This window comes from Petromyzon marinus, chromosome 79 (genome assembly GCF_048934315.1).
Source record: "Petromyzon marinus isolate PM22_M1 ecotype Great Lakes invasive population chromosome 79, UKy_Petmar_22M1.pri1.0, whole genome shotgun sequence".
NCBI lineage: Eukaryota > Metazoa > Chordata > Hyperoartia > Petromyzontiformes > Petromyzontidae > Petromyzon > Petromyzon marinus.
Genome location: NC_133745.1, coordinates 19,479,981 through 19,497,675, shown reverse-complemented (window position 1 = coordinate 19,497,675; position 17,695 = coordinate 19,479,981). Strand labels below are relative to the sequence as shown.

The following is a 17,695-nucleotide window of genomic DNA, read 5'->3' as shown; positions in this document are numbered from 1 at the left end:
CACGGATAAACGTACGTGGGCAAAACAAAAACAAAATAACCCCGTCCCGATATCCGCCGCCCCGAACGAACGGGAATGGAAGCCTGGTTAAACGCCTCCGCTGATAACTGGACCCCACGGCGCTCCGATAAGCCGACCTCCTCATAACTGCTGTCCCGATATCCGCTACCCGCACGAAGCAAATCAAAGCAAACCCCGATAACCGCTATTGCTAACAACTGGAAAGCCTTTATAAATTGGGGCTCTGATAACCAAGACCTCATAACTGCTATTCCAATGTCCGCCTTCCTGATAACTGGGAAATAACAACAATCCTAATGATCACTATTGCTATTAACTTTAAGACCCTAACTACTGTAGCCCTTACAACCGGACCTTACGACACTGCTATCCCAATATCCTCCTTCCCGATAACCAGAAAAAAAACCCCTCATAACCGCTATTGCTATTAACTGTAAAACCATAATGGCTGTAAATCTCATCATTGGACCTTATAACTGCTGGGCCCAATATCCGCCATCGAAATAACCATAAATTATGATGACCACACTTTAAACCCTCAAACGGAATGAAGTCAATGGCCGGTAAGGGCTGACTACTCTTAACCGGACACTCAAACAAGCGTGATTTCTAATAACCGCATGCCATAAGCACAATTTCCTAATAACCACAAAGTCAAATGACTGTAAGGTGTTGTAGTAGTAGTAGTAGTGGTTCTGTGTGTAGAGGTAGTAGTGGTAGTATCTCTGTGTGTAGAGGTAGTAGTGGTAGTGGTAGTATCTCTGTGTGTAGAGGTAGTAGTGGTAGTATCTCTGTGTGTAGAGGTAGTAGTGGTAGTGGTAGTATCTCTGTGTGTAGAGGTAGTAGTGGTAGTATCTCTGTGTGTAGAGGTAGTAGTGGTAGTATCTCTGTGTGTAGAGGTAGTAGTGGTAGTATCTCTGTGTGTAGAGGTAGTAGTGGTAGTAGCTCTGTGTGTAGAGGTAGTAGTGGTAGTGGTAGTATCTCTGTGTGTACAGGTAGTAGTGGTAGTGGTAGTATCTCTGTGTGTAGAGGTAGTAGTGGTAGTAGCTCTGTGTGTAGTAGTAGTAGTATCTCTGTGTGTAGAGGTAGTAGTGGTAGTATCTCTGTGTGTAGAGGTAGTAGTGGTAGTGGTAGTATCTCTGTGTGTAGAGGTAGTAGTGGTAGTATCTCTGTGTGTAGAGGTAGTAGTGGTAGTATCTCTGTGTGTAGAGGTAGTAGTGGTAGTATCTCTGTGTGTAGTAGTGGTAGTATATCTGTGTGTAGTGGTAGATGTAGTAGTGGTAGTATCTCTGTGTGTAGAGGTAGTAGTGGTAGTGGTAGTATCTCTGTGTGTAGAGGTAGTAGTGGTAGTATCTCTGTGTGTAGAGGTAGTAGTGGTAGTGGTAGTATCTCTGTGTGTAGAGGTAGTAGTGGTAGTATCTCTGTGTGTAGAGGTAGTAGTGGTAGTATCTCTGTGTGTAGAGGTAGTAGTGGTAGTGGTAGTATCTCTGTGTGTAGAGGTAGTAGTGGTAGTAGCTCTGTGTGTAGAGGTAGTAGTGGTAGTGGTAGTATCTCTGTGTGTACAGGTAGTAGTGGTAGTGGTAGTATCTCTGTGTGTAGAGGTAGTAGTGGTAGTAGCTCTGGGTGTAGTAGTAGTAGTATCTCTGTGTGTAGAGGTAGTAGTGGTAGTATCTCTGTGTGTAGAGGTAGTAGTGGTAGTGGTAGTATCTCTGTGTGTAGAGGTAGTAGTGGTAGTATCTCTGTGTGTAGAGGTAGTAGTGGTAGTATCTCTGTGTGTAGAGGTAGTAGTGGTAGTATCTCTGTGTGTAGTAGTGGTAGTATATCTGTGTGTAGTGGTAGATGTAGTAGTGGTAGTATCTCTGTGTGTAGAGGTAGTAGTGGTAGTATCTCTGTGTGTAGAGGTAGTAGTGGTAGTAGCTTGTGTGTAGAGGTAGTAGTGGTAGTAGTAGTAGCTCTGTGTGTAGAGGTAGTAGTGGTAGTATCTCTGTGTGTAGAGGTAGTAGTGGTAGTGTCTCTGTGTGTAGAGGTAGTAGTGGTAGTAGTAGCTCTGTGTGTAGAGGTAGTAGTGGTAGTGGTAGTAGCTTGTGTGTAGAGGTAGTAGTGGTAGTGGTAGTATCTCTGTGTGTAGAGGTAGTAGTAGTAGTGGTAGTATCTCTGTGAGTAGAGGTAGTAGTGGTAGTATCTCTGTGTGTAGAGGTAGTAGTAGTAGTGGTAGTATCTCTGTGTGTAGAGGTAGTAGTGGTAGTATCTCTGTGTGTAGAGGTAGTAGTGGTAGTGGTAGTAGCTCTGTGTGTAGAGGTAGTAGTGGTAGTATCACTGTGTGTAGAGGTAGTAGTGGTAGTAGCTCTGTGTGTAGAGGTAGTAGTGGTAGTGGTAGTATCTCTGTGTGTAGAGGTAGTAGTAGTAGTGGTAGTATCTCTGTGTGTAGAGGTTGTAGTGGTAGTATCTCTGTGTGTAGAGGTAGTAGTGGTAGTGGTAGTAGCTCTGTGTGTAGAGGTAGTAGTGGTAGTATCTCTGTGTGTAGTAGTGGTAGTAGCTCTGTGTGTAGAGGTAGTAGTGGTAGTATCTCTGTGTGTAGAGGTAGTAGTGGTAGTGGTAGTAGCTCTGTGTGTAGAGGTAGTAGTGGTAGTATCTCTGTGTGTAGAGGTAGTAGTGGTAGTATCTCTGTGTGTAGAGGTAGTAGTGGTAGTATCTCTGTGTGTAGAGGTAGTAGTGGTAGTATCTCTGTGTGTAGAGGTAGTAGTGGTAGTATCTCTGTGTGTAGAGGTAGTAGTGGTAGTATCTCTGTGTGTAGAGGTAGTAGTGGTAGTGGTAGTATCTCTGTGTGTAGTAGAGGTAGTAGTGGTAGTGGTAGTATCTCTGTGTGTAGTAGAGGTAGTAGTGGTAGTGGTAGTATCTCTGTGTGTAGAGGTAGTAGTGGTAGTGGTAGTATCTCTGTGTGTAGAGGTAGTAGTAGTAGTGGTAGTATCTCTGTGTGTAGAGGTAGTAGTGGTAGTATCTCTGTGTGTAGAGGTAGTAGTGGTAGTATCTCTGTGTGTAGTAGAGGTAGTAGTGGTAGTGGTAGTAGCTCTGTGTGTAGTAGTGGTAGTGGTAGTATCTATGTGTGTAGTAGTGGTAGTATCTGTGTGTGTAGTAGAGGTAGAGGTATTATCTGTGTGTAGTAGAGGTAGTGGTAGTATCTCTGGGTGTAGTAGAGGTAGTGGTATTATCTGTGTGTGTAGTAGAAGTAGTATCTCTGTGTGTAGAGGTAGTAGTGGTAGTGGTAGTATATCTGGGTGTAGTAGTAGTAGTGGTAGTATCTCTGTGTGTAGAGGTAGTAGTGGTAGTATCTCTGTGTGTAGAGGTAGTAGTGGTAGTATCTCTGTGTGTAGTAGAGGTAGTGGTATTATCTGTGTGTGTAGTAGTGGTAGTATCTCTGTGTGTAGTAGTGGTAGTATCTGTGTGTGTAGTAGAGGTAGTAGTGGTAGTAGCTCTGTGTGTAGTAGAGGTAGTGGTAGTAGCTCTGTGTTTAGTAGTGGTAGTATCTGTGTGTGTAGTAGAGGTAGTAGTGGTAGTATCTGTGTGTGTAGTAGAGGTAGTGGTATTATCTGTGTGTGTAATTTGTGTTACTTGACCCCTCCCAGGATCTGATGGAGCAGCTCGAGCGCCAGGACAAGACAATCAGAAAGCTGAAGAGGCAACTTAGATTGTTCGCAAAGAAAATTGGAGATTTGGAAGGTGTGTGTGTACGTGTGTGTACATGTGTGTGTGTACATGTGTGTGTGTACGTGTGTGTGTGTGTACGTGTGTGTGTGTATGTGTGTGTGTGTATGTGTGTGTGTACATGTGTGTGTGTACATCGTGGGGAGCGATAGTGTAGCGGTTAGCGCTACGCTGCGCTATGAACCTGGCGACCCGGGTTCGATTCCTGCTCACGGCCAACACCAGTGACGATTATCTGAACCGGGCCTGGGCCTCCCCTAGGTCGACTCAGCCTCAAATGAGTACCTGGTGCGGTGTGTAAACATTGCCACGAGGGAGACAAAGGCGGTCGGGCGTGGTGCTGGCCACCCACCCCCTCGTGTACCGATCCGGCCTTCATAGGTGCTCGCTAACAGCACTTGCCCCTACAGTCTGTTAAGGCTATACGGGGGATATTTATCTTTGTCTTTGTGTACATGTGTGTACGTGTGTGTACATGTGTGTACGTGTGTGTGTGTACGTGTGTGTGTGTACGTGTGTGTGTGTACATGTGTGTGTACATGTGTGTGTACATGTGTGTGTGTACGTGTGTGTACGTGTGTGTGTGTACATGTGTGTGTGTGTACATGTGTGTGTGTGTGTACATGTGTGTGTGTGTACGTGTGTGTGTGTGTACGTGTGTGTGTGTGTGTACATGTGTGTGTGTACATGTGTGTGTGTACGTCTGTGTGTGTGTACATGTGTGTGTGTACATGTGTGTGTGTGTACGTGTGTGTGTGTACGTGTGTGTGTGTGTGTACGTGTGTGTGTATATGTGTGTGCGTGTGTGTGTGTACATGTGTGTGTGTACATGTGTGTGTGTACATGTGTGTGTGTGTACATGTGTGTGTGTGTGTGTACATGTGTGTGTGTGTGTACGTGTGTGTGTGTGTCTAGGTGTCTGTGTATGTACATGTATGTACGTTTGTGTGTGCACATGTGTGTGTGTACGTGTGTGTGTGTGTGTGTACATGTGTGTGTACGTGTGTGTGCGTGTGTGTGTACGTGTGTGTGTACGTGTGTGTGTGTACACGTGTGTGTGTGTACACGTGTGTGTGTGTGTGTACGTGTGTGTGTGTACATGTGTGTGTGTACATGTGTGCGTGTGTACGTGTGTGTGTGTACGTGTGTGTGAGTACGTGTGTGCGTGTGTACGCGTGTGTGCCGGACGGGCAACTCTGTCGTGGACAGTGCTGTGGGGGGAGGTCCAATTCCGATTGGCTCCTCCCCTCATGGCGTCTGTGTCCACCACAGTGGCTAAACGGGGGCTCTGGACGGGTGCGAGGGGCTGGTAACCCCTCCACCTTCAATTAATTAACACTAAACCACGAGTTAAACTGAAATATGTAACTAATAAGCTTGTGCCGGAGGCCCCGGGGGGACAGGCGTCTATGACGTCTCCTGGCCAAACCCCAATTGGCGGAGCCAGGAGATTGAATCTCTACCCTCGGGGCTCTTCCAGAAACAACGAAAAGCCACTTCGTGTGGCCACGTGGAATGTTCGAACGCTCACTGCGGAGGAGAGGCTGCCACTCCTCTGTCAGGAGCTGGACCGGTACCGCCTGGATCTCTGTGGCATTCAGGAGGTCCGGTGGACCGGTTCTGGCTCCTGCCACCATGAGGGGTGAACAGTCCTCTACTCGGGGCAGCAGACTGCCAAACAACAGGGTGTGGCTCTTCTTCTGAACAAAAGAATGAAGGGGGTGTGGGAGGGTGGCGGTGAGGTGTGGGAAGCTGTAAGCCCCAGGCTACTTTGGGCTCGCCTTCCCATCAATCGGAGGCGAGGAGTGGTGGTCGTGGTTACTTATGCCCCCACCGAAGACGAACATCCGTGGAGGGATGCAGGCAAAGCCGATGAGTCAGATGCCTTCTATGACCTCCTGTCACAGGTGCTGGCTAAAGTGGTCCCTTGGGATAGAGTCATCTTGTTGGGTGACTTCAATGCCCGAGTGGATCATGATGCTGGCACCTGGTCTGGAGTGATTGGAGGGCATGGGCCAGATCAGCTCAATAACAACGGTAGAAGGCTGATAAATTTTTGTGCAGCCCATGGGCTTATAATTACCAACACGCTGTTCCAGCATCGGCGCATCCACACAACATCATGGATGCATGCCGGGTCCAAGCAAGAACATCTGCTGGACTACATTGTGACGGACCAGCGGATGCGAGCCCATGTCCTTGACACCAGGACCTACCGTGGAGCTGATCTACCCTCTGACCATCGACTAGTCATCTGTAAGATGCGCCTGCCATTCTTCCACTCCGGTGGTGGGTGTACACCCAGGACCCCATTCCAACCTAAGGTGGCCTGGTCTCAGCTAGCTGATGAAAGTTGCAAGCGAGAATTTCATCATCGCTTGCGGCTGGGATTGGCATCGTCCCCCACTCCTGATGTCGAGGGTAAATGGGCGAGGTTTAGGACTGTGACTCATGCAGCTGCAATGGCTGCTTTGGGTACGCGGTCCAGACCTCCCCAGAGACCCTGGCTGACAGAGGAGGTGTTCAGGATGGCTGAGTAAAAGCGACAGGCCCACTGTCATCGGCTACAGCATCCCACGTCAGAGAATGAGGAGGCTTACCGCAGCCTTCGCTCGGAGGTTCGGAGAGCCGTGAGGCGCTGCAAGGATGGGTGGTGGTCGCGGGTTGCCGAGGAGATGGAGTCTGCCTCAGTGGCCCGTGATCACAAATCTCTATTTAACTCCATCAACAAAGCAACCTGCAAGCTCCTCACCACTCACCGTCCTGGAGGGATAGAACGGTGATCCGATCTCCGACCTCCCCATCTCTTCACACCCCTCCCCCCTCTCTCCATCTCCCTCCCTCTCTCCCACCCCCTACCCATCCTCTCTCTCCCCATCTCCCCATCTCTCTCCCCATCTCTCCATCTCCCTCCCTCTCTCCATCTCTCCCCATCTCTCTCCCTCTCTCCCCCCTCTCCCCATCTCCCTCCCCATCTCCCTCTCTCCCTCTCTCCCCATCTCCCCATCTCTCTCCCTCTCTCCATCTCTCCCCATCTCTCTCCCCATCTCTCTCCCCATCTCCCCATCTCTCTCCCCATCTCCCCATCTCCCCATCTCCCCATCTCCCTCTCTCCTCCATCTCCCCATCTCCCTCTCTCCTCCATCTCTCTCCATCTCTCCCCATCTCCCTCTCCCCATCTCCCTCCCCCATCTCCACTCCGGCAGTGGGCGGTGCCTCCTCCGTCCTGGAGCCGGCCAGCGAGGGCGGCAGGGAGCAGGGAGGAGGAGGAGGAGGTGGAGGAGGAGGTGGAGGAGGAGTTGGAGGAGGAGTTGGAGGAGCTGAAGAGGGATTTGTCGCAGCAGTCCAGCGAAAGGAAAAGGACTTCCAGGGGATGCTCTCATTCAGCCGTGAGGACGAAGGGCGGTTAATCAAGAACCTCATCCTGGGTGCGTCCAGCCCCGACCACTCCACATCGTCGTCAACATCATCATCATCAACATCATCATCAACATCATCAACATTATCATCAACAACATCATCAACATCCACATCATCATCAACATTATCAACATCAACATCAACAACATCAACAACATCAACAACATCAACATCATCATCAACATTAACATCATCATCATCAACATCATCAACATCATCATCAACATTAACATCATCAACAACATCATCAACATCCACATCATCATCAACATTATCAACATCTACATCAACAACATCTACATCAACATCATCATCACCATCATCAACAACATCATCATCAACATCAACAACATCTACATCAACATCATCAACATCATCAACATCCTCCTACTGCGCCCTGTCTCACTGATGATTATGAGGAGTGCCATCCCCGTGTCTCCCCACGGCGTCTCACCGTGTCTCCCCGTGTCTCCCGTGTCTCCCCGTGTCTCCCCGTGTCTCCCCCTGTCTCCCCGTGTCTCCCCGTGTCTCCCCCTGTCTCCCCGAGTCTCCCCGTGTCTCCCCGTGTCTCCCCGTGTCTCCCCGTGTCTCCCCACCGTGTCTCCCCGTGTCTCCCCGTGTCTCCCCGTGTCTCACCCTGTCTCCCCGTGTCTCCCCGTGTCTACCCGTGTCTCCCCGAGTCTCTCCGTATCTCCCCGTGTCTCCCCACCGTGTCTCCCCGTGTCTCCCCGTGTCTCACCCTGTCTCCCCGTGTCTCCCCGTGTCTCACTGTGTCTCCCAGTGTCTCCCCGTGTCTCCCCGAGTCTCCCCGAGTCTCTCCGTGTCTCCCCTTGTCTCCCCGTGTCTCACTGTGTCTCCCCGTGTCTCCCCGTGTCTCCCCGTGTCTCCCCGAGTCTCTCCGTATCTCCCCGTGTCTCCCCACCGTGTCTCCCCGTGTCTCCCCGTGTCTCCCCGTGTCTCACCCTGTCTCCCCGTGTCTCCCCGTGTCTCACTGTGTCTCCCCGTGTCTCCGCGTGTCTCCCCCTGTCTCCCCGTGTCTCCCCGTGTCTCCCCCTGTCTCCCCGTGTCTCCGCGTGTCTCCCCGTGTCTCCGCGTGTCTCCCCGTGTCTCCCCGTGTCTCCGCGTGTCTCCCCGTGTCTCCCCGTGTCTCCCCGTGTCTCCCCGTGTCTCCCCGTGGCTCCCGGCCTACGTGCTCTTCATGTCTCTCCGTGTCTCTCCGTGTCTCACCACCGTGTCTCTCCGTGTCTCCCCCTGTCTCCCCGTGTCTCCCCGTGGCTCCCCCTGTCTCCGCGTGTCTCCCCGTGTCTACCCGTGTCTCACCACCGTGTCTCTCTGTGTCTCCCCGTGTCTCCCCGTGTCTCCCCGTGGCTCCCCCTGTCTCCCCGTGTCTCCCCGTGTCTCCCCGTGTCTCCCCGTGTCTCCCGGCCTACGTGCTCTTCATGTCTCTCCGTGTCTCCCCGTGTCTCCCCCTGTCTCTCTCTGTCTCCCCGTGTCTCACCGTGTCTCCCTCCACAGAATGTCGACCACGTGTCTCCCCGTGTCTCCTCGTGTCTCCACGTGTCTCACCACCGTGTCTCTCCGTGTCTCCCTCTGTCTCCCTGTGTCTCCCCGTGTCTCACTACCGTGTCTCCCCGTGTCTTTCCGTGTCTCCCTGTGTCTCCCCGTGTCTCCCCACCGTGTCTCCCCGTGTCTCCCCGTGTCTCCCCGTGTCTCACCCTGTCTCCCCGTGTCTCCCCGTGTCTCACTGTGTCTCCCCGTGTCTCCCCGTGTCTCCCCGAGTCTCCCCGAGTCTCTCCGTGTCTCCCCTTGTCTCCCCGTGTCTCACTGTGTCTCCCCGAGTCTCCCCGTGTCTCCCCGAGTCTCTCCGTGTCTCCCCGTGTCTCCCCACCGTGTCTCCCCGTGTCTCCCCATGTCTCTCCGTGTCTCCCCGTGTCTCCCCGTGTCTCACCCTGTCTCCCCGTGTCTCCCCGTGTCTCCCCGTGTCTCCCCGTGTCTCCCCGAGTCTCTCCGTGTCTCCCCGTGTCTCCCCACCGTGTCTCCCCGTGTCTCCCCGTGTCTCCCCGTGTCTCACCCTGTCTCCCCGTGTCTCCCCGTGTCTCACTGTGTCTCCCAGTGTCTCCCCGTGTCTCCCCGAGTCTCCCCGAGTCTCTCCGTGTCTCCCCTTGTCTGCCCGTGTCTCACTGTGTCTCCCCGTGTCTCCCCGTGTCTCCCCGAGTCTCTCCGTGTCTCCCCGTGTATCCCCATTGTGTCTCCCCGTGTCTCCCCATGTCTCTCCATGTCTCCCTGTGTCTCCCCCTGTCTCCCCGTGTCGCCCCGAGTCTCCCCGAGTCTCTCCGTGTCTCTCCTTGTCTCCCCGTGTCTCACCGTGACTCCCCCTGTCTCCCCGTGTCTCCCCGTGTCTCCGCGTGTCTCCCCCTGTCTCCCCGTGTCTCCCCGTGTCTCCCCCTGTCTCCCCGTGTCTCCGCGTGTCTCCCCGTGTCTCCGCGTGTCTCCCCGTGTCTCTCCGTGTCTCCCCCTGTCTCCCCGTGTCTCCCCGTGGCTCCCCCTGTCTCCCCGTGTCTCCCCGTGTCTCCCCGTGTCTCACCACCGTGTCTCCCCGTGTCTCCCCGTGTCTCCGCGTGTCTCCCCGTGTCTCCCCGTGTCTCCCCGTGTCTCCCCCTGTCTCCCCGTGTCTCCACGTGTCTCCCCGTGTCTCCCCGTGTCTCCCCATGTCTCCCGGCCTACGTGCTCTTCATGTCTCTCCGTGTCTCACCACCGTGTCTCTCCGTGTCTCCCCCTGTCTCCCCGTGTCTCCCCGTGGCTCCCCCTGTCTCCCCGTGTCTCCCCGTGTCTCCCCGTGTCTCACCACCGTGTCTCTCTGTGTCTCCCCGTGTCTCCCCGTGTCTCCCCGTGGCTCCCCCTGTCTCCCCGTGTCTCCCCGTGTCTCCCTGTGTCTCCCCGTGTCTCCCGGCCTACGTGCTCTTCATGTCTCTCCGTGTCTCCCCGTGTCTCCCCCTGTCTCTCTCTGTCTCCCCGTGTCTCACCGTGTCTCCCTCCACAGAATGTCGACCACGTGTCTCCCCGTGTCTCCTCGTGTCTCCACGTGTCTCACCACCGTGTCTCTCCGTGTCTCCCTCTGTCTCCCTGTGTCTCCCCGTGTCTCACTACCGTGTCTCCCCGTGTCTTTCCGTGTCTCCCTGTGTCTCCCCGTGTCTCCCCACCGTGTCTCCCCGTGTCTCCCCGTGTCTCACCCTGTCTCCCCGTGTCTCCCCGTGTCTCACTGTGTCTCCCCGTGTCTCCCCGTGTCTCCCCGAGTCTCCCCGAGTCTCTCCGTGTCTCCCCTTGTCTCCCCGTGTCTCACTGTGTCTCCCCGAGTCTCCCCGTGTCTCCCCGAGTCTCTCCGTGTCTCCCCATGTCTCCCCACCGTGTCTCCCCGTGTCTCCCCATGTCTCTCCGTGTCTCCCCGTGTCTCCCCGTGTCTCACCCTGTCTCCCCGTGTCTCCCCGTGTCTCCCCGTGTCTCCCCGTGTCTCCCCGAGTCTCTCCGTGTCTCCCCGTGTCTCCCCACCGTGTCTCCCCGTGTCTCCCCATGTCTCTCCGTGTCTCCCTGTGTCTCCCCCTGTCTCCCCGTGTCGCCCCGAGTCTCCCCGAGTCTCTCCGTGTCTCCCCTTGTCTCCCCGTGTCTCCCCGTGGCTCCCCCTGTCTCCCCGTGTCTCCGCGTGTCTCCCCGTGTCTCCGCGTGTCTCCCCGTGTCTCCCCGTGTCTCCGCGTGTCTCCCCGTGTCTCCGCGTGTCTCCCCGTGTCTCCCCGTGTCTCCGCGTGTCTCCCCGTGTCTCTCCGTGTCTCCCCGTGTCTCCCCGTGTCTCCCCGTGTCTCCCGGCCTACGTGCTCTTCATGTCTCTCCGTGTCTCCCCGTGTCTCTCCGTGTCTCCCCGTGTCTCTCCGTGTCTCCCCGTGTCTCCCTGTGTCTCCCCGTGTCTCCCCGTGTCTCCCTCCACAGAGTGTCGACCACGTGGTGTGGCGGTGAGCGTGACCCCGTGTCTCCCGGCCTACGTGCTCTTCATGTCTCTCCGTGTCTCCTCGTGTCTCCCCATGTCTCCCCCTGTCTCCCCCTGTCTCCTCGTGTCTCCCCCTGTCTCCCCGTGTCTCTCCGTGTCTCCTCGTGTCTCCCCCTGTCTCCCCCTGTCTCCTCGTGTCTCCCCGTGTCTCCCCCTGTCTCCCCGTGTCTCCCCGTGTCTCCACAGAGTGTCGGCCACGTGGTGTGGCTGTGAGCGTGACCCCGTGTCTCCCGGCCTATGTGCTCTTCATGTCTCTCCGTGTCTCCCCCTGTCTCCCCGTGTCTCCCCGTGTCTCCCCATGGTGTCTCCTCCACAGAGTGTCGGCCACGTGGTGTGGCGGTGAGCATGACCCCGTGTCTCCTGGCCTACGTGCTCTTCATGTCTCTCCATGTCTCCCTGTGTCTCCCCGTGTCTCCCCGTGTCTCCCTCCACAGAGTGTCGACCACGTGGTGTGGCGGTGAGCGTGACCCCGTGTCTCCCGGCCTATGTGCTCTTCATGTCTCTCCGTGTCTCCCCCTGTCTCCCCGTGTCTCCCCCTGTCTCTCCGTGTCTCCCCGTGTCTCTCCGTGTCTCCCCACCGTGTCTCTCTCCACAGAGTGTCGACCACGTGGTGTGGCGGTGAGCGTGACCCCTTGTCTCCCGGCCTATGTGCTCTTCATGTCTCCCCCTGTCTCCCCCTGTCTCCCCGTGTCTCCCCGTGTCTCCCCCTGTCTCCACAGAGTGTCGACCACGTGGTGTGGCGGTGAGTGTGACCCCGTGTCTCCCGGCCTATGTGCTCTTCATGTCTCTCCGTGTCTCCCCCTGTCTCCCCCTGTCTCCCCGTGTCTCCCTCCACAGAGTGTCGCCCACGTGGTGTGGCGGTGAGCGTGACCCCGTGTCTCCCGGCCTACGTGCTCTTCATGTCTCTCCGTGTCTCCCTGTGTCTCACCACCGTGTCTCCCCCTGTCTCCCCGTGTCTCCCTCCACAGAGTGTCGGCCACGTGGTGTGGCTGTGAGTGTGACCCCGTGTCTCCCGGCCTACGTGCTCTTCATGTCTCTCCGTGTCTCCCCCTGTCTCTTCATGTCTCCCCGTGTCTCACCACCGTGTCTCCCCGTGTCTCCCCGTGTCTCCCCCTGTCTCCACAGAGTGTCGACCACGTGGTGTGGCTGTGAGCGTAACCCCGTGTCTCCCGGCCTACGTGCTCTTCATGTCTCTCCGTGTCTCCCCCTGTCTCTTCATGTCTCCCCGTGTCTCTCCCTGTCTCCCCGTGTCTCCCCGTGTCTCCTCCACAGAGTGTCGACCACATGGTGTGGCGGTGAGCGTGACCCCGTGTCTCCCGGCCTACGTGCTCTTCATGTCTCTCCGTGTCTCCCCGTGTCTCCCCGTGTCTCCCCCTGTCTCCCTGTGTCTCCACAGAGTGTCGGCCACGTGGTGTGGCAGTGAGCGTGACCCCGTGTCTCCCGGCCTACGTGCTCTTCATGTCTCTCCGTGTCTCCCCCTGTCTCCCCGTGTCTCCCCGTGTCTCCCCGTGTCTCCCCGTGTCTCACCACCGTGTCTCCCCCTGTCTCCCCCTATCTCCCCCTGTCTCTCCGTGTCTCCACAGAGTGTCGGCCACGTGGAGTGGCTGTGAGCGTGACCCCGTGTCTCCCGGCCTACGTGCTCTTCATGTCTCTTCATGTCTCTCCGTGTCTCACCACCGTGTCTCCCCCTGTCTCCCCCTGTCTCCCCCTGTCTCCACAGAGTGTCGACCACGTGGTGTGGCGGTGAGCGTGACCCCGTTTCTCCCGGCCTATGTGCTCTTCATGTCTCCCCGTGTCTCCCCGTGTCTTCCCGTGTCTCCCCCTGTCTCCCCGTGTCTCCCCCTGTGTCCCCGTGTCTCCCCCTGTCTCCACAGAGTGTTGACCACGTGGTGTGGCTGTGAGTGTGACCCCGTGTCTCCCGGCCTACGTGCTCTTCATGTCTCTCCGTGTCTCCCCCTGTCTTTCCGTGTCTCCACAGAGTGTCGACCACGTGGTGTGACTGTGAGCGTGACCCCGTGTCTCCCTGTGTCTCTCCGGGTCTCACCACCGTGTCTCTCCGTGTCTCCCCCTGTCTCCCCGTGTCTCCCTCCACAGAGTGTCGGCCACGTGGTGTGGCTGTGAGCGTCACCCCGTGTCTCCCGGCCTACATGCTCTTCATGTCTCTTCATGTCTCCCCGTGTCTCCCTCCACAGAGTGTCGACCACGTGGTGTGGCGGTGAGCGTCACCCCGTGTCTCCCGGCCTACGTGCTCTTCATGTCTCTCCGTGTCTCCCCGTGTCTCCCCGTGTCTCCCCGTGTCTCCACAGAGTGCCGGCCACGTGGTGTGGCTGTGAGCGTGACCCCGTGTCTCCCGGCCTACGTGCTCTTCATGTCTCCCCGTGTCTCCACAGAGTGTCGACCACGTGGTGTGGCGGTGAGCGTGACCCCCTGTCTCCCCGTGTCTCCACAGAGTGTCGGCCACGTGGTGTGGCTGTGAGTGTCACCCCGTGTCTCCCGGCCTACGTGCTCTTCATGTCTCTCCGTGTCTCTCCGGGTCTCCCCGTGTCTCACCACCGTGTCTCCCCGTGTCTCCCCGTGTCTCCCTCCACAGAGTGCCGGCCACGTGGTGTGGCTGTGAGTGTGACCCCGTGTCTCCCGGCCTACGTGCTCTTCATGTCTCTCCATGTCTCCCCGTGTCTCCCCGTGTCTTCCTGTGTCTCTCCCTGTCTCCCCGTGTCTCCCTGTGTCTCTCCGTGTCTCCCCGTGTCTCCCCCTGTCTCCACAGAGTGTCGCCCACGTGGTGTGGCGGTGAGCGTGACCCCGTGTCTCCCGGCCTACGTGCTCTTCATGTCTCCCCGTGTCTCCCTGTGTCTCCCCGTGTCTCCCCCTGTCTCCCCGTGTCTCTCCGTGTCTCCCTCCACAGAGTGTCGGCCACGTGGTGTGGCTGTGAGCCTGACCCCGTGTCTCCCGGCCTACGTGCTCTTCATGTCTCTCCGTGTCTCCCCGTGTCTCCCCGTGTCTCCCCGTGTCTCCCCGTGTCTCCCCCTGTCTCCACAGAGTGTCGACCACGTGGTGTGGCTGTGAGCGTGACCCTGTGTCTCCCCATGGTGTCTCCACAGAGTGCCGGCCACGTGGTGTGGCAGTGAGTGTGACCCCGTGTCTCCCGGCCTACGTGCTCTTCATGTCTCTCCGTGTCTCCCCGTGTCTCCCCGTGTCTCCCCGTGTCTCCCCCTGTCTCCACAGAGTGTCGACCACGTGGTGTGGCTGTGAGCGTGACCCCGTGTCTCCCGGCCTACGTGCTCTTCATGTGCGTGCGCTATGCCGACCACACCAATGACGATTCGAGGGTTCGCTCGCTGCTCACCGCCGCCATCAACGGCATCAAGCGTGTCCTCAAGGTGCCACGTGGCGGGGACAACACGTGTCTCTGTGTCTGTCTCTGTCTGTCTCTGTGTCTCTGTGTGTGTCTCTGTGTCTCTGTGTGTGTCTCTGTGTGTGTCTGTGTGTCTCTGTGTCTCTGTGTGTGTCTCTGTGTGTGTCTGTGTGTCTCTGTGTCTCTGTGTGTGTGTCTCTGTGTGTGTCTCTGTGTCTCTGTGTCTCTGTGTCTCTGCTCACCGCCGCCATCAACGGCATCAAGCGTGTCCTCAAGGTGCCACGTGGCGGGGACACACGTGTCTCTGTGTCTGTCTCTGTCTGTCTCTGTGTGTGTGTGTGTCTGTGTCTGTCTCTGTGTCTGTGTGTCTGTGTGTCTGTGTCTCTGTGTGTCTCTGTCTGTCTCTGTGTGTGTGTCTCTGTCTGTCTCTGTCTGTGTGTCTCTGTGTGTGTCTGTGTGTCTCTGTGTCTCTTTGTCTGTGTCTCTGTCTGTCTCTGTGTCTCTCTGTCTGTGTGTGTGTCTCACTGTGTCTCTGTCTGTCTCTGTGTGTCTGTGTGTGTGTCTGTGTGTGTCTCTGTGTGTCTCTGTCTGTCTCTCTGTGTCTCTGTGTCTGTGTCTCTGTGTCTCTGTGTGTTTCTCTGTGTATGTCTCTGTGTATGTCTCTGTGTGTGTCTCTGTGTGTGTCTCTGTGTGTGTCTCTGTGTGTGTCTCTGTGTCTCTGTGTGTCTCTGTGTATGTCTCTGTGTGTGTCTCTGTGTGTGTCTCTGTGTCTCTGTGTGTGTCTATGTGTGTGTCTCACTGTGTGTCTCTGTGTGTCTCTGTGTGTGTAGCTCTCTGTGTCTCTGTGTGTGTCTCTGTGTGTGTCTCTGTGTGTGTCTGTGTGTGTCTCTGTGTGTGTCTATGTGTGTGTCTCACTGTGTGTCTCTGTGTGTCTCTGTGTGTGTAGCTCTCTGTGTCTCTGTGTGTGTCTCTGTGTGTGTCTCTGTGTGTGTCTCTGTGTGTCTCTCTGTGTGTGTCTCTGTGTGTGTCTCTGTGTGTGTCTCTGTGTGTGTCTCACTGTGTGTCTCTGTGTGTCTCTGTGTGTGTAGCTCTCTGTGTCTCTGTGTGTGTCTCTGTGTGTGTCTCTGTGTGTCTCTGTGTGTGTCTCTGTGTGTGTCTCTGTGTGTGTCTCTGTGTGTGTCTCTGTGTGTGTCTCACTGTGTGTCTCTGTGTGTCTGTGTGTGTGTAGCTCTCTGTGTCTCTGTGTGTGTCTCTGTGTGTGTCTCTGTGTGTGTGTCTCTGTGTGTGTCTCTGTTTGTGTCTCTGTGTGTGTCTCACTGTGTGTGTCTCTGTGTGTGTCTCTGTGTGTGTCTCACTGTGTGTCTCTGTGTGTCTCTGTGTGTGTAGCTCTCTGTGTCTCTGTGTGTGTCTCTGTGTGTCTCTGTGTGTGTCTCTGCGTGTGTCTCACTGTGTGTCTCACTGTGTCTCTGTGTGTGTCTCTGTGTGTGTCTGTGTGTCTCTGTGTGTCTCTGTGTGTGTCTCTGTGTGTCTCTGTGTGTGTCTCTGTGTGTGTCTGTGTGTGTCTCTGTGTGTGTCTGTGTGTGCCTCTGTGTGTGTCTCTGTGTGTGTCTCTGTGTGTCTCTGTGGATCTGTGTGTCTCACTGTGTCTCACTGTGTCTCTGTGTGTCTCTGTGTTTGTCTCTGTGTGTGTCTCTGTGTGTGTCTCTGTGTATGTCTCTGTGTGTGTCTCTGTGTGTGTCTCTGTGTTTGTCTCACTGTGTCTCTGTGTGTGTCTCTGTGTGTGTCTCTGTGTCTCTGTGTGTCTCTACAGAAGAGGGTGGATGATTTTGAGACGGTGTCTTTCTGGCTGGTCAACACGTGTAGCTCTCTGTGTCTCTGTGTGTGTCTGTGTATGTGTCTCTGTGTGTGTCTCTGTGTCTCTGTGTGTGTCTCTGTGTGTGTCTCTGTGTGTGTCTCTGTGTGTGTCTCACTGTGTCTCTGTGTGTGTCTCTGTGTGTGTCTCTGTGTGTCTCTACAGAAGAGGGTGGATGATTTTGAGACGGTGTCTTTCTGGCTGGTCAACACGTGTAGCTCTCTGTGTCTCTGTGTGTGTCTGTGTATGTGTCTCTGTGTGTGTCTCTGTGTCTCTGTGTGTGTCTCTGTGTGTGTCTCTGTGTGTGTCTCTGTGTGTGTCTCACTGTGTCTCTGTGTGTGTCTCTGTGTGTGTCTCTGTGTGTCTCTACAGAAGAGGGTGGATGATTTTGAGACGGTGTCTTTCTGGCTGGTCAACACGTGTAGCTCTCTGTGTCTCTGTGTGTGTCTCTGTGTGTGTCTCTGTGTGTGTCTCTGTGTCTCTGTGTGTCTCTACAGAAGAGGGTGGATGATTTTGAGACGGTGTCTTTCTGGCTGGTCAACACGTGTAGCTCTCTGTGTCTCTGTGTGTGTCTCTGTGTGTGTCTCTGTGTGTGTCTCTGTGAGTGTCTCTGTGTGTGTCTCTGTGTGTGTCTATGTGTGTGTCTATGTGTGTCTCTGTGTGTGTGTCTGTGTGTGTCTCTGTGTCTCTGTGTGTCTCTACAGAAGAGGGTGGATGATTTTGAGATGGTGTCTTTCTGGCTGGTCAACACGTGTAGCTCTCTGTGTCTCTGTGTGTGTCTCTGTGTGTGTCTGTGTGTGTGTCTCTGTGTGTGTCTGTGTGTGTCTCTGTGTGTGTCTCTGTGTGTGTCTCTGTGTCTCTGTGTGTCTCTACAGAAGAGGGTGGATGATTTTGAGACGGTGTCTTTCTGGCTGGTCAACACGTGTAGCTCTCTATGTCTCTGTGTGTGTCTCTATGTGTGTCTGTGTGTGTCTCTGTGTGTGTCTCTATGTGTGTCTGTGTGTGTCTCTGTGTGTGTCTCACTGTGTCTCTGTGTGTGTCTCTGTGTGTGTCTCTGTGTGTGTCTCTGTGTGTGTCGCTGTGTGTGTCTCTGTGTCTCTGTGTGTCTCTGTGTCTCTGTGTGTGTCTCACTGTGTCTCTGTGTGTGTCTCTGTGTGTGTCTCTGTGTCTCTGTGTGTCTCTACAGAAGAGGGTGGATGATTTTGAGACGGTGTCTTTCTGGCTGGTCAACACGTGCCGCTTTCTGCACTGCCTCAAGCAATACAGCGGAGAGGAGGTGAGGATAGCAACACCATCATCACCATCACCATCA

General features: G+C 55.3%; 1 protein-coding gene across 1 annotated transcript in view; it reads left to right on the top strand.

Moving 5' to 3' along the window:
• Positions 1–17,695, top strand: part of LOC116938096 (unconventional myosin-Va-like) — a 96,351-nt gene that overhangs the window by 51,041 nt on the left and 27,615 nt on the right. The window contains exons 4-7 of the mRNA XM_076056970.1: positions 3,645–3,738; positions 6,930–7,151; positions 14,402–14,556; positions 17,570–17,659. Of these exons, the coding sequence (XP_075913085.1) occupies positions 3,645–3,738; positions 6,930–7,151; positions 14,402–14,556; positions 17,570–17,659 (561 nt within the window). The remainder of the gene's footprint in view (positions 1–3,644; positions 3,739–6,929; positions 7,152–14,401; positions 14,557–17,569; positions 17,660–17,695) is intronic.